This window comes from Ascidiella aspersa, chromosome 3 (genome assembly GCF_963924565.1).
Source record: "Ascidiella aspersa chromosome 3, kaAscAspe10.2, whole genome shotgun sequence".
Lineage (NCBI taxonomy): Eukaryota > Metazoa > Chordata > Ascidiacea > Phlebobranchia > Ascidiidae > Ascidiella > Ascidiella aspersa.
The window spans coordinates 28,019,401-28,043,610 of record NC_139449.1 but is presented as its reverse complement, the minus strand read 5'-3'; the positions used below and the strand labels follow the sequence as shown (position 1 = coordinate 28,043,610).

The 24,210-nt window shown below is 37.2% G+C and overlaps 3 protein-coding genes across 3 annotated transcripts; 1 reads left to right on the top strand and 2 right to left on the bottom strand.

The window, feature by feature from the left end:
• Positions 1-695: 695 nt before the first annotated feature.
• Positions 696-14,245, top strand: LOC146161320 (solute carrier family 22 member 21-like). The gene is made up of 13 exons (XM_083385130.1): positions 696-866; positions 2,000-2,105; positions 2,200-2,297; positions 2,794-2,894; positions 3,425-3,579; positions 4,786-4,954; positions 10,311-10,422; positions 10,499-10,635; positions 12,226-12,440; positions 12,774-12,776; positions 13,324-13,503; positions 14,015-14,156; positions 14,197-14,245. The coding sequence occupies exons 1-13, from the start codon at positions 696-698 to the stop codon at positions 14,243-14,245; spliced, it is 1,638 nt and encodes a 545-aa protein (XP_083241256.1).
• Positions 5,090-10,043, bottom strand: LOC146161321 (uncharacterized). Its single transcript, XM_083385531.1, has 3 exons — positions 9,903-10,043; positions 7,442-7,595; positions 5,090-6,087 (listed from the first exon to the last, which is right to left on the bottom strand). Exons 1-3 carry the CDS (start codon positions 9,960-9,962, stop codon positions 5,612-5,614), a joined length of 690 nt encoding a protein of 229 aa, XP_083241657.1. The 5' UTR covers positions 9,963-10,043; the 3' UTR covers positions 5,090-5,611.
• Positions 14,246-15,494: 1,249 nt separating the features above from the next.
• LOC146161319 (ectonucleotide pyrophosphatase/phosphodiesterase family member 7-like) lies at positions 15,495-21,278 on the bottom strand. The gene is made up of 9 exons (XM_083385350.1): positions 21,132-21,278; positions 20,843-20,973; positions 20,292-20,449; positions 19,950-20,138; positions 19,269-19,414; positions 18,479-18,639; positions 17,181-17,302; positions 16,844-16,942; positions 15,495-16,499 (listed from the first exon to the last, which is right to left on the bottom strand). The coding sequence occupies exons 1-9, from the start codon at positions 21,245-21,247 to the stop codon at positions 16,350-16,352; spliced, it is 1,272 nt and encodes a 423-aa protein (XP_083241476.1). The 5' UTR covers positions 21,248-21,278; the 3' UTR covers positions 15,495-16,349.
• Positions 21,279-24,210: the final 2,932 nt, after the last annotated feature.

Here is a 24,210-nt window from a genome sequence, read left to right as displayed (position 1 = left end):
AAGGATAATTTGGAAAGTAAGCTAAGTTGCAATACTTAATTCATGTAAAGTATTACGCATATAATTAAGTATAAAGTCACTTTCGCATCTCGAACGCATCTCACACCACTAAATTTCCTCGATAGAATGTGGTAATTTTACGATTTTGTTTTCGTATTTATAACAGTTAATATAAGCGTGACGCTCCTATAGCTACACTTATGTGGCTCTTTACTTTACCACCCTATAAGACAACAAGCTATATTGACAATATTTTTTGGCCTATTAGTCTACGCGTAGTCGATCGCAAAAAGTGTTAGCCGTGAATTGTGTAAGCTGGCGTACATAAAAAATGCCGACAGAACACAAATTAAATAATCCCACAATATGTATCGAATAGACATTCTTTTCGGGGGATAGAGAGAAAGCACGCCAGACTTGGCAAAAAACGTATAGATCAGTGAATGTTCATTGACTCACCCGATAAGCGTTGTGTTAGTCTGTCCAAGGACGATGCAAGCCTCTGAAGCACGAGCATTCGAGCAATTGTTTTTCGTGCCGGGAAAACATGCCCTTTTTTTCAAATAGAACGGAAAAAGAAGCATTCGATCTCAAACAGTTTCATTTCCGCCCGATGTAATTTTCATTTTCCCCCAATGTTATTTAGCCTACTATCCTAGTTGTAGAAGCAGCTTGTTTAAATTAAACTACTAAAAATGGGCTACGACGACCTTTTGGAAAGGGTTGGTTCGTTTGGACCGTACCAGATAAAGTTGTTTGCTATATTCTCTGCAAACGCCATACCGAATGCCCTGATGTTGACGTCCTTGGTATTTTTGCATTATATTCCGGACCACCATTGCTCGGTACAACAACTTACTTCCCAGGTAAGAAGTCGTTATTTCCGATTGGGCTGAGAAAAAAATATGAAGCGTGTTAAATATGGAGGTGTTAGGTTGGCATGGTAGTTGGGGAAGCATTATATTGGTGTAGAGCAGTACTTCGCAACCGGTGTGCCGCGACGTTCCCGGCGCTGTGCAACTATAGTTTATAGTTATAGGCTTAAGTTATCAAATAGCTGAGATATTTTGGAACTGTCCTGGCCGCGTAGTGCGACCACCGTAATAAACCCTATAACGCAAAGCTCAATTCTACCTCTGGCTTGAAATCTCCGATACTATAACCTGTACTCCTAGGTAGGTAATACATGTAAACCTAGGTAGGCTATACATTTTGATCAAGTGACCTGAATTACCTATTTCAGTGGTTCTCAACCGCCGGTCCGCGTCAACTTTACTGCCGGTCTGCCAAATATATTACAATTTTATATCTCAATTTCAAAATGTTAAATTTTGAATTTCGCCAGTTACGTAATTCGCAACATTGTTACGTAGCATAGAGTTAATGGTCTACTTTTGACATTATCGTACGTCACAATGCTGCAAGTTTTGTGCCTAATTGTTTAAAACAGCGGTTCTCAACCAGTGGGCCATGGTGGTCCATAGGAACATTTGAGGTGGGCCACAGACCAATTTAAAAAAGCTAAATTTAGTTTCATTTGTGTCACTATATTTAATTTTACAGAAATAATGGCTTTGGGAGGAATTACAAAGGAAAGTAAATTTATTGTATAGATTCATTCAATGTGATAATAGTATAACTGCCCATAACTATTTTCCATTAACTATTTTTTTGTGTAAGACTTTGCAAGTAGCCTATAGGCCTACTTGTTGTAGTTTAGCGAAACGGTCATGGCAATATTCGCACCTGAATCCTTGTAAGGTCCATAAACGCAAGCGTTCATTTCGTCACACGCCTCACTTAAGCCACATCTCTTTTTAAAGCCAAGCCTAGCCCGCTACGGAATCGCAATTCGCGTTTTGCACACCTTTATGAACGCAATATTAAATCGCATAATATTCAAACAACACACTTTAGCTTTTGTACAATAAAAAAATATTGGCATACATCCATTTTCTCTTATTTTAACTTTTGATTTATGCGAAAGTTTTTACCGCAGGGATTTCTCAGCAATGCTAGCCGACGTTACATCCCGATCGACGATACGACCCAAATGCATAGCAACTGCTTGATGTACAACCTTACTGGAAAACAGCAGTTGAATAGTAGGCGCCGTTTAGAAACCATGCAATTAAGCTTTGACGCAACGCGTTTCTTGTCATGCAAAACCTAAACATATGTGATACTTGTCTATTTCAGCTAGTTTAAGTGAATTGAATCTTGATAATCGGACTGTATCCTGTACGAGTGGGTATGAATATGAACAGTCGATCGACATTCAGTCAGCGATGATGGAGGTATGCAAATCAAGCAATATAATTTATTTAGTGTCCGCAAAAAAAGCAATGCTTTTTTGTTAGTTTGGAAATAAGCTCTATACAAATCCAGGGTGAATTAAACCTATCGATACCACCAAAAGTAATTTCCATAGTGAGTTAAACGTTTCCGTATTTTCTCTTTATCTTGCAACACTTTAACTTAGTTCAAATAGGTACATTTATAAGAGACAAGAGTTTCTATAGTTTGCAGACGAGGTCTAATAATACTGCGCATATGTGGAGACGGTATTTGGAAAAGAATTAACAGAGTGTAAAACAGTAATATATTCTATTCTTTTTTTGATAAGGTATTTACTACTCGGAAATAATTAGATTGTTTAGGCTTTCCATAAAATAGCCTAAATCCAGGGGTGTGTCCTTTAGGAAACGCCCCGGCTTGCCATAACGTGACTATATGTGGATACATTGTATGTCGCATCTTATATAAACACCTATAAGAGATTTCTAAATGCAGTTCAACGCGGTATGCGAACAAGATTGGTACAAGCCTTTCATTTCAGCGCTGTACATGTCGGGCATGGCGGTTGGAACCTTATCAGGCTTCATTTCCGATCGGTAAGTCTATCTCCAGTAAATATAATAAAACTGTAAGGCGAAAGCTTTGCCACAAGGACAGGGACATTTTTAATTCCCAAACCAACGCAACTATAATAACGTTATGATTTATTCTCCATTTGCCAGCTTTGTTTGACTCAAGTCTTAAGTCAATGACTTTACCTAATCGTACTTTACCTCTGTTTTACTTTATTTAACTTTGGTCGTTTGCACAAACGTAGTTTTAATTAAAAACGTTTTTCGTAAACAATGCGTTGCATAATTCCAGGTGAGCCAAAGTTTAGGGCTTTAGGCTTAGTCAGTGACAATAGTGGTCTAAGTTAGATCATTTATTTCGACGTTATGTTAAATTTTACGAAATATTTATAAACACTCTTAGCGGGTATATCATTTGGCAACAAACAGTAGGCTACATCATGCAAACGCAATATTTTGTTCATAAAACACACCAACTGTTACACAGTGAAAACATTTGCAACAGGAAATACCAAAAGTAGGCCTATATGCAAAAATAACAATGACTTTAACAGATTCGGCAGAAGGCCAGTTTTTTTGGTTGCAACGTTGTTGCAATTTTCTACTACGTTCCTGAGCAGTTTTGCCCTTGGCGTCAGGTCCTATGCTGGTCTCATCTTTTTATGCGGATTGACTCAGATCGTTAACTACATGGCAGCGTTCGTCCTAGGTAAGGACCTTAACTGTTTCACCCGAATTAGCCATAGTGTGATACAGTGTTTTAAACAAGTCAATTGTGAAATAACTTATTTCTAAGTCCAGTCGTTAAAAAAAATAACTAGTCCAGTCCCAATTAAAGTCATTTCAACATGTCTACTTGGACCCGATGAAGCACTGATGTGCAAAAGCTTGTAATACATTTTGTCGCTCTACAGTAGGCTATGCCTATACCACCTGATTTCCAGATGGAATTAGAGAAATACGGTTGGACTCCAGCTATAAGACCTACCTACAGTTTTAGGCGTTATTTTGGCCATATTCCGATGAATTTAGGACGCATTCCGGTGGATTTTGGCTTCAGACGATTTCGATTTTATTCTGTACTGGATATATTACTGCGTAGGCTATTTGCTTTATTGTCCCATTGGTCTTAATTCTTTGGTTTTATAGATTTTTCTGCTTTAGGTATTGTTGCTTTTTAGGTTTTATTGTGCGTTCCCATACGATTATCGACAAAATAATATAAACAGGATATGATAAACGTTAATGCTTTCGTTTTTAGATTATGTCGTTTTAATCCTGCGAGAAAAAAGCAGCCGATCAAGCTTAACAATTTAAAGCCAATGTACAAAAGTGGCATAACAAACCGATCGGCGCATTAATTTTAAAACCGATTATAAAAATAAACAAATTTGCCTGGACCCACGTCTTTTTTTCAATAAAGTTAATGCATTTTAGTTTAAACTTGACTTTAGAATATTTTAATCAATAACTTACACGTGTACGGCAACCTCAGTTATCGGTGATCTTACCAATCTTGCCGAAACAGTGCTATTTACGTCTTTCCTGTTTGCTTCGTTTTAAAGCCGTCGCACCAAGGTTTCACACCTTTCTGTATCGCACCAAAAAACAGGACTTTAATGACCTTTTACTGAAATATAGTAAATTCTAGCCTAGCCTAATAGAGAAAAACAATATTTGTTGAAAATGGGTTCTGCTACCTTAAAAGGGAAACGGGTCTATGAAAAATAGTTTTTTGTGTAAAACCAGCCAATCGAATTCCAAGAATTCAGTCATAGCACTATAAGAGTTGTGTTGCACATATCTGCATGCTACAAAGCGGTTTCATTGGCGCTTCACGAATTGCGTAAAGTGTATTAGCTGGTTGCCACGCCTATTTCCGCCAACGCTCGTTTCAAGCACTACCCTTCCGCAGGCACCGAATGCACGAGCCCAAAGGGCCGGAACTTTATCTCCATCAGCGGATTTCTTTCATTTTCGGTCGGATACATGATCGGGCCACTCCTCGCCTACCTTATACCCAACTGGCGCTGGTTTCTGCGAGTCAACGGTCTCATTGGTCTGCTCTACATACCCATGTACTGGTACGTCTATTGCATGTTGTTACATATAAATTCGCTTGACCCTGCAAGATGTGGGTGGCGTAGGTAGGGATAATCGAAGTTTTGCCGCAAATGGAGGATATTTAATGAAAACATTCACATTCTTTCGATTGGGCTTGTTCATACAAGGGAAAGGATGCAGAGAAAAGAGTGCAGAAATCCGGGTTGTCATTTTTCGTACATGTACGAAAGCAGGGATAGCCGATAATTTAAGATCGCAGGCATTGGCCGACATTTAACTGTAATTATAGATTGTGTCCGAGTCAGTTTTTATGCGGAATCAAAAAAATCTTGACATTTTCACGCCGCTAAGAAAAGAAGCGTATCTTATTTTAAGTTATTTTAGTTTTAAACATGATTTTTTCTTTAACTTATACACCACTTAGAATGGTCGTAACCATTACCACGGTCGGTTTATATTTCACTATAATGTATTTATAACCAGCAGTACTGTAACGAACAATTCGGTGTTGGATAGTATGGCAAAAAACAATCACCGGACGTTGGGTTTTTTAAATGAACCGCGCACCCAAAACTGGCTGTAATCACCAGCAGTCGTTCGCAGGCGTAGCGCTGCACATAAATAACCGTGCAAACAAACAAAACAAAAAGTCTAGAAGGAAACAAGGGTGTTGGCGGTCACTCTACGATCTCGTCGCCGTACTTGTTATAGCGGACGTTGGACCGACGCGGCGCCTCAAATTCTCGCGGCCGCGGCGTCGGGAAGGCCTGTTCCTGGCCGCGTGAGCCAAGCGACCGCTCCCCAGGCTGGTCGAGGTAGGACGCGGGGATTTCACTTTCGAAAGCCGGCGGGGAAGCTTCGGGCTTCGGCGAGGGCGGAAGGCGCGACGCCTGGTTCTGTTGGTTCTGGCGTCGCAGGTCACCGTACGAGACGAAGCGCTTGGGCGGCGCCGCTTCATTTTGCGGCGCGTCTTCCTCGAGGCCGAACTGAACGCCCTGGTCGGCCAAGGGGCGGTTTTCTGACGTCTTGTCCTCCTCTCCGCGCCTCTTGCGCATGTTTTGGCGCAGCACCGAGTCGTAGGGCAGCTCGGTCTCCATGCGCGCCATCATGGTTGGCAAGTAGGAAACCCGTCCCACGATGCTTCCTACTATGCCTGCGCGAGGGACAATAAACTCTTTATTAATCTAAATATTTTTCTGTTCATATTCGAAATTCGAAATTTGCTGGGCTTCATAGAGAACTATATGCTGTAAACTAGCTTACTATGACGAGCAATTGTTTGCACAGAAAGGGGCTAAAATTATTGTTTTATTATATTTCCGACTACCCGACTAAACAAGAAAAAATGCAACAGTGATTTGCTTTCACTTTGCGATTTGTTTTTTGTTCATTCAATGTTTGGTTTCATTCAATTCAATGTTTTTGGTGAAAGTTTTTTTAGGTTCTCCTAACTAAAACATTTCAGTTTTACAAAACCAGTTAAATTGTTGTTTTTTAGTCTAGTTCAAAATTATATTTGTGTCATTGTGGTCTGGATGAAATAGTTAACAACAAATTTATGATATTATAGATTAAGGGGGTCTAACCAACACTGCTGGGAAGGGCCAAATGAAACCATGTAGATTGGCTCGCCAGCCAAAATACACTAGGTCAGGGTGGTTCAAAATTGCCACTATCCGTGGCCAAGTAATCTTAAAAAACAAAACAGCTGTTCTTCAGCCAACTCCGGTGCAAATAAGCAACTGCAGTCTATGATCATGCAAAGCATGAAAAATTTGCATATAATTGGTTTAAATTGGTGAAGCTTTCACTTTGCGACACAATTTGATGCATTTTATTGGTATCTTGTTCATCATGCCATTTGAATGGAGATGGTAAAGTCTTGATGATATGAACATACTTAAACAATAATAAAATTCTTGTGATAGCCGTTTAAATATTGCAGGGTAGTCTTAAGGCTGAAAAGATTCTCTCAAACCAAATATACCAATTTATAAATTATTTATGCATTTGTGTTTGGTTAAAACTTAAAATAGCCAAAATATGTGGGAAATGGCCCCGCTCCAGTTTGTAAAATAGGTGGTGGGCGGGATGAATAACATTGGAGGGCCAGATCTGGCTCGACGGTCATAGGGTGCTGACCCCTGGTCTAATGTATTTGATAGAATTGCATAATTTAAAACAACGCAGAGTCAGTTAAACAATAAAGTGAGTCCGACTCTGGCCAAAACAACGACCCTGACCATGTTCAGTTTGAAGTATTTTAGTTACGAAATTTGGTGGTGCGAATGTGTATTCTGGCCTGAGGTAGTCTTACTCAAGTTCTGAGTCTGACTACACCAAAATGAACCGACCCCATTGAGTCCTAAGTAAGACTCCGCAGTCCTGGTCTAGAGTGTCGGAGTTGTAAAATTTTAATATGTTTAGTGTAGTGCAAAATAAAAACACTGTTTTTGTTAATTACAATGAGAAACAAACGTACACACCAGTGACTACAAATATTATACCTGCAGTACCAGCAAGGCACATCTTTTTCCAATATGCCATCTTTGGATAAGCTCTGGGTATTCCCATTAGCACAAGACCAGCTGAAATGAAGGCAAGTGGGTACCCACGCAACAAGCCGGCATCACGACGTACTTTTTGTAGGAATATTCTGTCCTTTAAGAAAAGCAATATAATAAAACTTAGCTACATGCACCATTTCACGCTTCAAATAAATCCATCTAATACAGTTATAATAAAAAGTTAAGTATATATTGTAAAATATAGAGGAACACTAGTAACAAACTTAGAAAAAAGGGAGCTCTTTCGTTTTGATACGTAGAAAGTGACGAAATAAACAAAAAAGACGGTCTACAACAGGAATGGCAAATCTTTTCATCGCGCTAGTCACAAACACAACCTTAACCCTTACAAAATGCTCAAGTGGGTCATTTGCAGGGCTTTAGAGCAGGCGTAATTATGTTAAATTGCTCCAGCTCTGGAGCTCGCTTTTATCAGAGATAAAAAAATTTTTTTTTTAGGTTAGCTCCAGCTCCGGAGCTTATTGATACCACTGCTCCGGCTAAATTATGTCAAAAACTGAGGTTTAGGGATAAACGCCTAATTTGCAATGGTAGCGTTTCAAAATAATCACAAACAAAACACCACAGTAAAAAAAACACCTCAGTCGTTAGTTTTAAAAGGTCCCGCCAAAGAGGCAACAATTCTTAATTTTGTGAAGAGGTGCTGTTGAATTATGTGAATTCAGCCATTGATTGTAGCATAGCATCTTATGAAATACATGGGAGCCGGAGCTACTTTTAAAACAACTGCTCCAGCTCCTGCTCCATTTGAATTTCACGTAGAGCACCGGCTCAAGCTCTGTTAAAAATGCACGGCTCTGGGGCTCCGGCTCCCCTGGTCATATAGTAAATTATATGCTTATTTTATGCGAAACTTTGTTGGTGCGTCGTTTTAAGTGGTATTGTCTGTGTTGGTAATTCCAGGTTTTTCGACGATTTCCAAATTTGGATTCCCATAAATATTAAGAACCTAAATAGTTAACAATGCTACAGCTTTTTTAAGGGATAACAGGTATCCAGCAGAAAGCTTTCAGCATGGTTTATCCAGGATTTTAAAAAGTTTTAATCTGCTAGCTTCTCATTTTCCTTAAAGGATGACCACCTTTTACGTTTTACAGCGATAAACAAAATGCTTTTAGTTGTCTGCCTTTCTGCACGCATTTTTTGAAGTGCAGTTAATGCAGGCCTACATGTCACCCAGGTTGGAAAGTTTGGCCTGCGCAGTTGCACTTTCAGCCGCGGTCACAGCCGCGCATTTTATAGAAAATGTGTTCAGCTGCGCAAACTTCTGTATGAAACTTAACAAGCACAAAAAAAATTGCCGGGCCGCATACTGAAGTTGCATAACATTTTTTAACGCTAGTCTATAAGACATAGATAATATAATTCATCATATAGAATCCCCTGCAAAACGCTAAAAACGCACAGTTCGGCGTTTTGGTCACGCATCAGTGGACAACGGTCACGTGTATAGTGACGTCAAATTAGGCAATATCAAGTAATATTCCATATTAAATGCTACACTATCAAACTTTTTAAATATTTAGCTGCGCCCGCACACCAACCAAAAACTGCGCAAAAGTATTCTATGAACGCTGTAAGTTTAATATAATTTCGCAATTTACAACTTTCGGTAGCCTGATGGTTTATTTTCAGCCGCGCAAGTTCAAGTTAAAATTTTATTTTCAGCCGCGCATTTTTTCAGCTGCAAAACATCTCCCGGCGCAATATCCAAACTTTCCAATCTGGCATGTCACCCCTAAAACACTTTTGCACGACACACAGGTTGGGCAGCCCTGATTTAAACAGTATACAAATAAGTTGTTTTTTTACATTTATCCTTTTCTGAAAATGATTGAGCATTTTAGTATTTCTAGATAGACAAGTAGGTATTTAAAAATATGTGGTGGGGGCAGTTGTTCGCCATCCCTGGTCTACAAATTTTGCAACTCACTTTATTTAGGTTAGGGTGCGGGTTAGCATTTGTGTGCCCCAAGCATTATTAATAATAATAAATATACCATGTAACTTGACCCACCCACAGTTAAACGCTAACCCACATTTTGTGCATAAAGCATAATTTGTAGACGGTACCTTTATATTTTGTTAGTTTTGCACTTTTTTATGTACCAAGTTAAAAGAGCCACGAAAAAGGATGAAAACAGAAGTAAATAAAATTTAGTATAAATACCAATCATCAAATCAATTCGGTCATTAAATCTAGTAGTAGCTCCCTTAGTGCTATCTGAACCTAAGGTTTGCCGGGGGCTACGATTCCATATATAGTTCAAAATTAATACAAATATTTTACTTTATAAAGAGACAAGAGTCACATCTATAGAAATTACAGGAACAAACAGTTTCAAGTAAAACTCAACCTGCGAAAAATTCGTTATTATACCTCTGATGACAACTCCATTATTGCTTCATGTTGCTTTACTGATACGTTTCGTTGGTTCATGGTTGTGTAATCCTTTCACTTCAAGTTACCAAAAAAAACAGGACGAATTTCAGTACATTAACTAAGACGTCATTCACAAATGTTTATTTTCGCATGACCTATTCTGGACGCGGTCATGCGTTGCACATTTACGATTTGACATAAAGTACTTAGATTTAACTTATGCATTGCTAGGGAGTTCTGTGGCCAGAAACAGGTAATCACACAATGATTAAAATTGATAACGTAAATGTGAAGAATCACCGTAATAACTTATTGCTAATCCGCCTGAGCTGCTTAAAATTTTGACGGCAAAAACAGATTTTCTGTCACCGCACCGCGTTAGACGTTTTTAATTTTTCTTTAAAGGTTGATACCTGAATCGCCACGGTGGCTCATAGCAAAGGGAAAGATAGAAGAGGCTAAGGCACAATTAATGGAAATCGCTGCTAAAAACGGCAAACTCAATAATATGAATGAGGTATATGTTACTATTTTTGTTTTCAATTCACATACCGGTAATATAGAAGCTGCTAAAATAATCGTTATTGTTCTAGGAAACTTTGGCTCTAGTAAACCAAGACCTGGTAAAGAATGACGAAGATAAAATTTCAAACTCGACCTGGAAGCCGCTGTTTGAAATGGTCAGACGCCCAGCTATGCTCGGTCTTGTCTTTGTCATTTCTTTTTCTTGGTAAGATCACACACGTTGCACAATTATTAATAAATATAGGGCGTTTCTTTTGGACTCAGCAAGAAATACAAAACTTCATCAGAATTATTAAAAAATGCATTTTAATTGTGTTGTTAAGGTTGCATTACCCTGTAAATCTTGTATTTGTTGCTTACTAGTTCATAGTTTATACCCGGGGCCAAATTATTTTCATCATTTTATAACAGTTTGGCGAAACAACCAGTTTGGCAAAACAACTGGATAAATGACCAATAAGCTACGTTTCCTTTAAATAAAAAGTCCGACAATTTGTGAATTTGAACCTAATAAACGCAAAATTTTTCGAACGTCCTAATGCTTCCTTTAATATTTAAAAAATTGACTTTATTTGCCAGTGTTGTAAACAAGTCATTTTAAAAAGACTTAGGTCCCAGTCAAGTTATTTGTAAAATAACTTAAGTCCAAGTCAAGTCTTTTTGAATAAATAACAAGTCAAGTCCCAGTCAAGTCATAATTAGAGCAAGTCAACTTCAAGTCATGTCCTTGTCATAAAAATAAAACGTTAAACCCATTAGAATTTTAACTCGTATGATTAAGAACAATAACTGAACTAAAAAATAAGGAAAAGGGAACATAGAGCAAGCAATTTGTTTTTTGTGCAAAAGTTTGGACAAATAGCTCAATTTTATTAAAAAAATACTTAAAGAAATGCTTTATTTCAACCCAAGTCATTTGTTCAAAAGACTTAAGTCAAGTCAAGTCATTTTGCCCAAATGACTTAAGTCAAGTCAAGTCATTTAAAAACAGTGACTTAAGTGCACTTAAGTCAAGTCATTGACTGAAGTCATTACAACACTGTTATTTGCACACAACCAAGAAAAGCAAATTTCTTAAGGCTACATGTTTTATTACGTAAATTTGGGACGTCTTCTATATATATTTTAAGACCTTCAAACAAAAATCCTGGATCCAATCCTGACTAAAAGAGCCATGGGTCGCGAAATTTATCTAGTTTATATCTTCCTAATTATTCCGGTCGCCTTGAGAAAAGGTTGGGAAGCGCTGTTATTGTGTGTAACAGATAACACGGAAAAAGGAATGCAGTTGTTTATGCAAAAATAGGTTGTTAAAACAATACATTCTTCGTGCGTTTAAATGCTATCCAAAAAAAGATGTATCATTAGGTCAAAATTTTTCAAAATTATAAATTCTGACGTCAAATATGTTGCCTTATATATAGGCTATCAAGAATAAACTGTCTCTAAATATCGTCAATCCAACGAAGCAAACAATATAAATCTAAACGGTGTTCACACATTGTCGAGTCTATTTTAAAGGAGAGATTAATTTTATGTAAGTTAACACTCACAGATTAACTTTTTTTAGTTGCCTTAATTTGCTGTTTTTACAAAGCAAAGAACTCCAAGACAAATTAAGATTTATCCTTAAATTTTGATGTCACTATACAGAGACTTTTCCACCACAAATGTAAAACTGTCACAACTAAACAGATTATATGGATTACTTTTTACATAGTCGTTATAAAAGTCGACATAAAAAAGATTTATAACGCGCTTCAGCAACACGTTTTTACTGCACACTGTGTTGTAGGCTAGCGACCGCCATCGTCTACTTTGGCATTTCCTTGAGCGCCCAGACTCTACATGGCAACCTATACATCAATTGCCTACTGCTCGGTGCAATCGAAATTCCGGGACTGGCGGCAGCCTACCTGGCCGTGCAGTATTTTAGCCGACCCAAGATGCACGCGTTTTTCATGATGACTGCCGGGGTGTGTTGCCTTACGGCAGCTTTCCTGAAAAATTGTAAGTATTTATTTCAATGCATAGATATATACCTTAGTAAACACGTTTTATTCCTGATGAACAAATCGAGCGGTGGTTTATAATAGGGCTGCTAAGTCAGACTCGGGACTTGACGGTGTGTTTTTTGGTTAAGTCGGACTTAGGACTCCAGTAAAACTATACGTAAGATTATCCGAGGCATACGCCCCGCGACCAATTAGGTACCGATAAAGCCGCAAACTGTATGTCCTCGAATAAAGTATGGTGGACGGGATTTGTCGGTGGAAGGGTTTTATAACACGCCTATGGCAGGATTGATTATTTATTTTAGTTACCAAAAATCGTGTAACGCAGTGAGTCGGACCCAAACACATCATTCAACGGAATTGTGGAATGTGGCGGCCACGACTTTGTTTTTTTTTTGGTCGAAAGAACTCTCGAAAGTCGAGATGTCTTACCCGACTCCACAGCCCTGGTTTACAGTGCTATATGAGTTCATCACGACAAAAATATTTACTTAAACCAGCGTTTCTCAAAGTGGGGTCTGACTCCTGTGGGTCCTTGAGTACGCCTCTAGGGGTCAGCGCAACGTTATATAAATACACTGACGGTTCATTAAATAACAATCAGTGAATAGTTTAATTTCGTTTTAATATAGTAACTCCTTCACAGCTTGTGTACAAGATTTCATAATTATTTTGCTACGGTACTATGTGTAGTAAGCCAAAAATGGCCATCACATTAAAAAGTTTGGGAACCATTATTCGCCAGATAGTAATGCCTTTAAAAACACGACATATGTACGCCAAAAACCTCTCTGGGTTTATGTATGATGGGTATAAGTTAATGTGCTTGGCAGGCAAAAGGCGGATTCTGCTCGGAATAAACATATATTCCTCTGCAGATCGCGTCGCGACGTTCGTTGTGTCGCTGATTGGGAAGGCGGCCAATTCCGGGGTGTTTTACCTGGTTTACATTCACACCGCCGAGATTGCGTCTACTCTCACCCGAAACAGCTTGATGTGCGTGGGATCAGCTGCTGGTCGAATCGGATCGGTAGCGGCGCCATTTTTTGTCTATGCTGGTAGGACTTGTTATGTCATATTTGGAGCATTTCTCGTTGCCATATCTGTTTAAGCTTACTTTCGTTTTAACGCGTTTATGCCAAGGGCTGATTATCGTGAGAACGATTTGGTTTGGAGGGGTTTCTCTAAACAATTTCATTTTCTTCATCTTTGTAAAAGTATATTCACTCTTCAGCTGCCACTCACAGCAGCAAGAATAACAATAGCAGCAATATGTGACCCGGGCGATTTAATCGCTAGATGAAAAAAAAAATGATTTGTGTACCAGCTTATAAATATAAGAACGTGGGCTATATATTTGGTTTGAGGGCCAGCTCTTTGACCAGGACCTGGGTATAGGATTACCCTTTTATTCGAAAAGGTTTACAATATTATGTGCTCCATACAATCCATTGTATTACCTTTTGTTTATGAAAAACAGTATCAAACACTAAAAATTGACTTTGCATTACCAGGGCAGCCGGTTTAGGATATGATATGATTCACACAATTCTATTTTAACTTTCACAGTTGACTTGCACGGATACTTCGCCCCCTATCTGATGCTAAGCGGTATTTCGCTTCTTTCGGCTTTCCTCACCTTTCTCTTTCTGCCCGAAACCAGGCTCAAGGTTTTACCCGAAACTGTTGACGACACGCTGAAGATGCAAACGTACACTAAGACCTATATGACAAATATTTCGTTATAATAGGCTTTGTAAAAGAATTTTTGTTTATAAACAATTCTGTATTGAAATTTAATTTCGCAAATACTCTTTTGATACAGTTTGGTGCATATTTGATCATTACACGCCGTATGTTTTAAGGGTATTCAACACTCATTGCCAATGGATGTCCTGCAGGAGACGAAAGACTAACTCACATTTGGATCACGAACTCAGCTCCTTTGAAAAACAAACATCTGGAATTCCACTATAACTAAAAATGCGTATGGCCATAGCCATCATGCAGGTTGCCAAGAAACAAACATGTTAGGCAACGATCGTTCATGACTTGTTTTTGTCGGCACATCTTCTATTAAAATGTTTTGCAAACCGTCTTGTAATTTAAAAAAAAGTCATCAAACTGTTGATCAGAGTTGGATAAATTACATTAATTCAGTTCAATTACAATTACTCCCATAAATGTTTCAATTACATTACAATTACATTAAAACCTGTAATACATTACTTACAATTACAATTGATCCAACTCTGCTGTTGATATATTTAATCGCCTCCTTCAAACTTTCGGTTTAAAACAAGGCAAAACTAAAAAAAAATCCGCTGTATGAGCGACAGTCCCAAATTCTAGAGCTTTTAACTGGTGCTCCGATTAATTCTGAAAATGTTCCCCTTCTGGATGAAGAGTGTACTTGATGTGCGTTTTATTTCGTTGTGTTAAACGTGAATGTAATTGTTAGGTTACTATAGCGTGTGACTGATTCGCTTATGATATGCTTATGATATAGAAGAAGATATTTTGTTTCTGGCGATAGAAATTCAAAATTGTAATATACAACTTGTAAAATATTACATGATTGTGATGTAGATGTTTTTGCTTTATACGCTTTATTGTGTGTTTCCATATTACTCTATAGTACAGTGCTCCGCAACCTTTTTTCACTTGCAGCACACCAATAAGATAAAAAATTCTCGGCGACACACCTACCAAAAGTTACCCAAACCGACGATAAACACATGGCCCATGGGCTAATAAGAAATGCAGCCGAGGGCAAATAGATTGTTAACGGTTATAAGCTCAAAACGCGCAGAATTTTGACGGATTTCCTTATCGTTTCATTTTCATCCGCTTTAAAGTCCTATAACAATCCAATCAAAGTCCTTGGACTTACCTCGGTTGCATTGACAATGGCTGATCAGAGATTTTTTTGGTACATCAACCAAGCTAAATTTTTGCAATAACAACCAACATAAAAAAATACAGTGCGAACCTATAGTCCAGGGGTGGGCAAATGTATTTAATGGAAGAACCATTTGCAGAAAATACAAGTACCAGAGAGCCTCAAAATTATTTCAATACATAAACGGTAAATAATGCAAATTTAGCGTTTCTAGCCGCATTGCGCGGCAAAGCGAGACTCAAGAAATCAGCAAGCTAAAGAATGTTTAGATGTACTTTTTGCAACATAGTATATGTATTTGAAAAGCGTTGCACATTGTAGATAGATTTGAATGACTTGTCCTTAGCAGCAAATGACATGTTTTGAATACCCTCTTATCATAATTCGTTGAAACAAATGTACTGACTTCGACTCGTTGTACTTAAGTACTTAAAACAGTTTAGCTTAAAACAGGGTCGGGCAACATACGGCCCGCGAACTGGACCCCCTGATGCATCGATTCAAGAATTCAGCCCCTAAAAGTACTTCATTTTCCCATATCGGGCCCGCCGACTGGAGAAGTTGCCCGCGCCCGTGGCTTAAAGTGTGATTAGAAAGGCAATTTGCCTTTCTATATTTCGACTTGTTTTATCACTTGAAGCAACTAACAAGTTTAGGTTTAATGTCTTGAACAAATAAAGCCTGAAAGTTTAAATAAAAAATATAATAAAACACAACAAAACAAAACAAAACAAACATAAAAAGCGGTCAAATAGGTAAATAGAAAAATAGTGCAAATAGAACAATTTCTTGTGACAAATAATACTTAAAAATCTACTCAAAATGCCTTTTTTCAATAAAATAATTCTACGCCTTTTAAAATTATTCAGTTTTACCCTGTTACTTTTAGGCAGTTAAAAGTCCCAGAATAAAAAATAGTTTGGCCTGAAAACATTAAAATACATTTGCACTAATTAACGAATAAAAATATTATCTTTTGCGAAAAAAATAAGCTCGATGAACTTAAAGCTCGAATCTGGCGTTCATCGGAGTTTTTAGACAATTTATCAGCGTCGCTAGAGAGCCATTGTTTGGAGCTGGAGTCAAACCAAGCAAATGGCACATCAGCGGGTAAATGTGTATCGATTCGAATCCGTCCACGACCAAGTTGTTCTGCACGACAAAATTTATTCGGAGGTCAATGCGCGACTCACTGGGACAAACCTGACAACTCAGTTAGCCAGTAACTAGTTAGTTCAAATTTATTTGAATACAGCACGAACCTACCATAAATGAGCGTCTATAGCATTTCTAAACTAAATTCTGAAATAGATATGCTCTCCAAAGTCAAAGTAAAACAATAAAAAAAAACTCTGCACAAAAAAAGATATATCACTTACCTAACGCGAAAGGCAAATATAAATTTCTATAGCCTGTAGTACCTTACCCTAACAAAAATGTCTATGTGTACCGTGCACGGACATTGTAACTCTTACTTAAGCGGACTTTTCTCTTACCTTGAAAGAGGGACCAATGCTGTAAAAGATAGTCCACATGTCCACAGCATCGTTATCAAACCCATGCTGTCCGCGGTATGGAACCTGAGGTGGAAGTCCCTAAAAGAAATAATTTTTTTAATTTTTAAAATCTAAACAATTTTTTTTTAAATCTTAAATGTGCCGTACTTTTAATTATGAAAACTCAAATGCTAAACAATAATCAGCGTCCCTGTTAGCATATGATGCAAAAGTGTTTCACGTGTATCGTTGTCAAGTTAATTACACCTAAACATCAAAGGTACTAATTTCAGTTTCGCAGCAAAACCTATTTTATTAGAGCCATAGAAAACCTTACCGAATATGTATTATGGCCCAGATTGCCGACGACCACAATGGACGTGATTCTGTCATTGTTTTTAAAGTGCCAACGTTCTGGAATATCTTCCTTTTTGTAGACGGCCATTTTTCGATTGGCAGCTGAACGGAAACGAAATATACGTTTATGACGGCAAGATGGAAATGCCATGGCCCCCAGGAGTTCCCTAATTCGCTGTAGACGCTACTTAATTTTTAAGAATTTTTTTTATATGTGAACCAGGCAATACAGCGTTTTCGTTTAAGTTAAAAAAAAACGGCGCACTAAGTAAAGACATTCAAGTTTTAATGTTTTCGCAAATTTGTTACCCAACCTTAACCCTCTTGACGACATGACTAACTAGATTTTATTTGGGTTTTAAAATTAGATTATAATTATAGTGTAGTATACTTTGATTTCATATCCATATTGAAAGAATATAGCCTATATTAAATGATCTAGAATTAAAATTACATTTAATTGATATAATCAATTTAGTTTAAATAAAAGTATAATTATATAGGAATATGAATGACGAAGATTTCTGTAATAAGATTAATACTTTTTAGCACAGTGCTTGCTTGTCAAACTGTAAAATTTACCTACATAAATGTAACACCATTCCGACCAAAGAGTATTAATTAAAATCACTTATTAAGACTGAGAGACCAGAAAATATCGTTACAAAAAGTAACATTTTTTCTCAAATCGGACATGATAAAAAAAAGAATATGAACACGCAAGCAATTTGCGCATTAAAATAGAATTGCTACAGTTCTTCAAATACGACCTTGAATACGTAATGACCCAGTTGTCCAAGTCTGTACTCTTTCTATAACAAAGTAGCGCCTGTCCTATCGAAAACCAGAAACTATTAGTGGGATCTTCTGGATTTACGAAATTATAAATTCAAGAAAAGTGTAAGATTAATTTTAATAGCCAAACTAAGTATTCAGATGGACAACATTTTTACACGATAATTTTAGCGTAAACTCACTCCGAAAAGAAAATTTACTTTACCAAATTTTCGAACAGTTAATTACGAGGTAAGATAAAGCGTTAAGCATTTTTATTTTAGTTGTTTTATTTATTTTTAGTTATTTTAATTTCATTTTTTTAGTTCTTTTAATTGCGTATCACATCAGTAACAAATTATAACGAAAAAAATTTAGCCCAAAAAAAGCAACCATCATTTTTATGTCAAAAAACATAACTTACGTATACGAACATAACATAACTTTATGAACAGTTTTATCAAGTTAAAATCCGTACTGGTATAACCTCGTGTTCTAAGTCACCTTTTAAATCATTGTAAACTTCGTCTAGAAATCCTGTTTTTGGCTCAATTAGCGTAAGCGGGGTTGACGACAACATGAAATCAACATGGGACATATTCACGTAGTGCGTCAATGAAATTGTGTCGCTCTCTTTGTTTTCCAAATTAGTAAATCCGTGGTCGCTATATTTAAATAGAGAAATAATTAAACACGGAATATGTGGGCTTAAAATGCTCTACTTTTTTCTACTACGGACCATTTTTACCCGGTCTGTCGACAAGTAATTTGTTTTACGTGCCTAACGGATTATAGTATAGGATTACATTTTTCTTTTTATTAATCGTTTTGGCGCAACCCTTTATTATAGACTTTAAATGTAATTTAAGTAAAGCGGTCTGTAAGTTATAAAAAAACTAAAGAAACCGCAATGTTAAATCACTGCTTTATTGCGTATACTGTTACGACAGTAGTCATTTATTTAGGGCAATCTTTATAATCCTAATAATTAATTAGGTAAATGTTCAAATTTAGGCAATTTAAAAATTCAACACATTTAATTCTAATATTTTGATCCATCCCCAGTGCCTCACATTCGGGGGTGGAACCAGGGTTTTAGTTTCGGGGCATAACTCTTTTTAGGCATAACATTACAAAATAATTATTCTAAAAATACCTCACTATTACTAAAATAATTAGCGAACTATAGACAAGTGAATCCCAGGCTAAATGAACTTAATTCAAAAGAATACGTGGCACATTGAGGTGGGTCGTGGCTTGGTGTCACCACTAAGTTTGTTTATTCACAGCGCACCTCGTTATTATTATGTTCAAGTCGTCGGTCAGACCAGCTGCTTCTACATCATCCAGCAGATGAACAATGATTCGGCTTAAAATTGGCAGTAGTTCTTCAGCTACACGTACATCATCAGGACCAGTCTGATGCGTTTTTATGTCGGGCTGAAATAGCCATTCTGTGTGTTTTAAGTCGGCAGGGAAAAGTCTAGGCCTTGTGCCCGGCCATATGTATCAAACGTACTGCTTTACTACTCGGCCAAGACAATTGTGCAGGCAAGGCTCGAGTACCAAATGTGTTGTATATTGTTAATAATAATAGTTTTTCATCACTGAAAAAGCGAATTGAAAAGACGTAAACGTTGCATTAATGACATTGAAAAATGACGCCATATTCATCAATCATAGTTAAATTGAAAATTAATTTTATGATATAAGAAATATTGAACATGGTTCGAAAATTGAGTTGTTAAGGCCTTTACTAACTACAGTTTCATACAAAGTGTTCATCTATATAAATTTTATTTTTTGATAGGTAAACACTGAGCAAACTATTATACAAATTAGTGCAGAAAAAGACAACAACAAATTACTGTAAAACCTAAAGAGTTGAGAATAATCGTACCCAATAATAGAGGTTGCAGACTGAAGTCTGCAATAACCAACCTGAAACAAAATCCACGTCAAATTTTCAAAATACCTCATCAAAGTAGATGGCGGCCATATCCAAATGTTCATCAACAAGCCATTTTACTGTTTCGGTAATTCTGTCACGCCAAATCTGCTCGTTCAAAGGCGTTGGGGCCTTTTCTACTACAATCTTATGAGCCTTGTAGCCGCCGATGCTCGCTGCGCCACCAGGAAAGTTATAGGTGCCGGTACGCAAACCCTAGAAATACTTCTACGTAAAAGAAGCTTACAAAGATACAAAAATGTATATAATTTTACTCCAGGTTTCGCCAAATTAAAAAGGTAAACTTGACATGATGTGGTCTGTAGACAAAAATATTTCAAAGATTTTATAGGACCTAATCTAACCCACTTGTTTTTCTGCCGTGATCCATATAGGTTCACCACCTTGGTCCCACCATTCGTCTATAATTTGGGTCGAGTAATAATCACCCTTATTCCATACTCCGCCACCTTCGCTTGCATTGTAATAATCATTGTGTACGACGCCATGCGATTCGACATGCAAACCTGAACGACAAAAACAGGTTAGCTTGTGGCCAAGTGTTATAAGACAAGGCGTTTGTTTGCTGGGTTGTACGTATACACAACACACTTTTAATAAATATAGTTCTTGTTATTTGAATCATTGCTCAAAATAAAATTCAATAATTTAAAAGGTAATTATTTTTATTTTTGGATGCCAATTATTTTTGGATGCCAATGACTAGGACTCGAAAGGTTTATGCCGTGCAATGCTCAACACACAAACGAATCAACGCCCCAGCGAGCTTATCACTGTACCATTAGCATGCGTTATTAAACGTGAAATGTGTTTATACTAACGTGGACTACTCAGCCCAAACCAGCTGTGCTTGAAAAGCCTTAGAAAATTCATATGAATTTTTAATATCTGCAACCAACCCGTAGCGATGGAGAAATGGCACGGTGAAGTCAAGGTTGGAAAAACTGGTTTTACGAATTTGGCCTTAACTCCATTCTCCCTTAACCGTTTAAATCCTTCTAATTGAGGAGCTCTTGCTGGGAAATCCCATCTGTGGTTATAATAGTATATTACTATGCAGAAAACATCAAAAAAACTAGCCACGAGAAGTAATGCAGTCACATTCAGCAATCAGCAATAACCTTGCACGAAATATGTGTAGACCATTATTTTACCGAACGAAAAGTGATTTGAATATTACAAACTAACCTCATTCCATCGAATGACACCAACAAAAGCTTATGATGTTTTTTCGCAGGTTTAGAACATTTTGCAGGAATGTAGCAAATACTGCTACCAAGCATCAGAAGTGTCACAAAATACATCAAGAGCGGAGGGTTTAGTACCTAACCCTAATGAAACAAATCTTCAAAATTATCAAAAAAGCGTAATCTTCAAAAAAAGATAGTCAATGGGGCTCACAATCGGGCTCAAAACCAAAATGTGCACATTGTGCGCACAATGTGCACTTGTTATATGTGCACCGCATTCGAAGGTGCACATTGTGCGCACAATGTGCACTTGCGATATGTGCACGGTTCAGTGCACATTTGAAGGTGCACATTGTGCACTTGCGATATTTGCGCCAAATGTACACTAAATCTGCATCTTATGTGCACTTCACTTGAATTTGATGTGCTATTAATGTGCCGGTGCGGCAAAGGTGGCTAAAAAGTTGCACACTCTGTTTTCCGTGATCACTTTTTCCACCGCGTGTGATGGTAAGGCGCTATTTGTCCGGCAGCCGATTATTATTATCGAACTTAAAAACAGACAGACAGGCAGATGTAGGATTTGTACTTTTCTTACTTACCAGAAGATAGACAGATTGTCACAAATTTAATTATTGTAGACCCTTCGTTCCGGACTAATGCGTTTGTCCGCGGGAATCGCCGTTCGGGTCAGCTACCCACCGACTTGGTTTTCCCTCAGGGACAGGACTTTGTGTGAATTTCGAAGTCTCAGTTTTTCTAGCGCTGCTGACAACTTTGTGTGCGGTTGCGTTTTGGATGGCGTTGTGTTGCATTGTCATTCGTCGGGTTGATACCGAGAGAATCGGACGCATTTTGAGCACGGTTTGCAATTTCATTGGTTAGAGGCAAGAATAATTTTTGAATTGTATTATTAAAAAAACAGCAACTCATTGATAATATATAGAAAAAATGAAAAATCAACGTTTTTTTAATCAATATTCATATTTTTGTCATAAAATTACGAACATGGCGTTAACTTAACTCTGCAAAATACAAGTTGTGACGTCATGCTGGAGTGAACCGCTTTTGTTTACAGGTTGGGGTTCGGTTAAGGTTTATGTTCTTTCAAATTATTCCGTTCAGTTCCGGTTCTGGTCCTTAAAATTTTACAAAAAACGGTAATTCGGTAACAGTTCAGCATTCTTTACCTTTTTGGATGTTGCTTAAATGTAGGCCTATGCCTTTACTTTTTATTTTCAGTAATTATTTTTTTCTCTGTAATCTAACATTATATATTTTTTATGTTTCTGTAGCATTTTTTTACGGTCGTCTTTAACTTTTCTTTAGTGTATGGATTTTTAATTTTTTTATTTCGATAGCCTTTCCTTTTTTATTCATTTTTTATTTACTTTACTATAATTTCATTTTCCTTTGTCATTTGAGGTTATATTTAATTTGTTTCTGTCGCATTTTCATATTACCTACCTATCGATAGTATTTCGTTTATATTCTTGCTTAAAGTATTTCGCAAATATTGCTGCTGCAGTTTTCCGTTTAAAATTTTTCTATTCAACCACTTCCAACTTTATATCTTACGATTGGTATTTCGCCCTGAAGTGAGTATTGTTTTGTTCCCTAATTGCTTTTGTGCTATATGTGTGCCGTGACGCCTTCAATTTTCTGGTTTTATAAAATAAACCTTTGTGTTGAAGTTTTTTAAATTCGATAGAGCCACTAATTACGAGGTCGATAGAGCCACTAATTAGGAAAGTTATTTTTAGGATTCATTGATCATTTAAAAACAAACACAAACAATCGCATCGCTATTCAATGTTCAACTAATTCTAACCAATTTTTTTTAAGTTAACAAAATTAAAATGCAATAGTGCAGTTGAATTAGATTAAAAATGGTCGAACATAGATCTTTAAATACAAGAAGTGTTGCCTTACGTTTAAAAGCTCCCATCAACATGCAATTGGGTAGGGATGCCCAAAACGTGACATTTTATTCCGATAACCAATATCGTGAACAAAAAGTATCACAATCCGATACCCAATGACGTCATAACCATGCCCACATAAGCAGAGTAGTTAAAAATTATGAACGTTTAAAAATACTTTTACGGGTTTTAAGGCTAAATTTGCAGGTTTAGTTACCTCCCAGTTGTCAAACATGTAAAACTTATTTGTTTGGTAAATTTAACCCATATAATCAAAAATCCATACAATTGGGACTCAATTAAAAAAAAAGAATTATAAAAAGAATCGATCGAAAAATAACATGCATAATAAATCCACTCCATATAATCGGAAATCCATAAAAGTGGAACTCAAATAAAAAATATATCATAATAAAAAGAATGGCACGAAAAATAACATGTATTACTTGATCTTTTCCATACAAAAAAAATCATCGGAAAAATCGTTTAATATGAAGTTATTTATTTTTCTGTATAACGTTCACTGATACATTGTAAGTTGCACATTGAGCGATAGTGCACAATGTGCACTTAATCGTCACATATCGCAAGTGCACATTGTGCGCACAATGTGCACATTTCGGTTTGCGTACATATCACAAGTGCACAATGTGCGCACAATGTGCACCTTGGAATGTGCACCGAACCGTGCACATATCGCGTTTTGGTTTTGAGTCCTGTTGCAATATGGGCTACATTTCTGGATTGTTAAAACTTGGGTGATGCTTATTGACTTCTGAAGCTATAGCTATTATTTGAGGTATATCGGTTGCCACTGAAGCGCAACTGTAGACAACCACTTAAGATGTTTCACTAAATACTGCAATTTAGTATTGATACGTTCACCTCAGACTGTAATTACGCGTATAAACTCATGTGAAACTTAGACGTTCAACGTAAGACCCAAGCAGCTACTGACGCCTCAAGCCTTATAGTACTGACACGGTACAAAAGCATAACAAACGGAGGTAGGTCTATCAACACAGCACGGTTCATGCCTTGTTGCTGCCTTCTCTTGATTGGCAATTTGGCCGGTTTTTGTAAATTGCTGTAATTTGACCTTTAAGGCCCGTTTACACTACAGCTGCACTGGGCGTGGAATTGTTTATACTACAG

Excerpts from the sequence above, each read along its gene's own strand:
- LOC146161319 (XM_083385350.1), bottom strand. The coding sequence starts at position 21,247 with ATGTATTTTGTGACACTTCTGATGCTTGGTAGCAGTATTTGCTACATT. Across the intron at positions 19,415-19,949 it reads CCGCCATCTACTTTGATGAG|CCCGACATAAAAACGCATCA; the intron begins GTATTTTGAAAA and ends TGGCTATTTCAG. Across the intron at positions 16,943-17,180 it reads TGGGCCATAATACATATTCG|GGACTTCCACCTCAGGTTCC; the intron begins GTAAGGTTTTCT and ends TATTTCTTTTAG.
- LOC146161320 (XM_083385130.1), top strand. The coding sequence starts at position 696 with ATGGGCTACGACGACCTTTTGGAAAGGGTTGGTTCGTTTGGACCGTAC. Across the intron at positions 3,580-4,785 it reads CATGGCAGCGTTCGTCCTAG|GCACCGAATGCACGAGCCCA; the intron begins GTAAGGACCTTA and ends ACCCTTCCGCAG. Across the intron at positions 14,157-14,196 it reads GACACGCTGAAGATGCAAAC|GCTTTGTAAAAGAATTTTTG; the intron begins GTACACTAAGAC and ends TCGTTATAATAG.
- LOC146161321 (XM_083385531.1), bottom strand. The coding sequence starts at position 9,962 with ATGAACCAACGAAACGTATCAGTAAAGCAACATGAAGCAATAATGGAG. Across the intron at positions 7,596-9,902 it reads TAATGGAGTTGTCATCAGAG|GACAGAATATTCCTACAAAA; the intron begins GTATAATAACGA and ends CTTTTCTTAAAG. Across the intron at positions 6,088-7,441 it reads GTGCCTTGCTGGTACTGCAG|GCATAGTAGGAAGCATCGTG; the intron begins GTATAATATTTG and ends TCCCTCGCGCAG.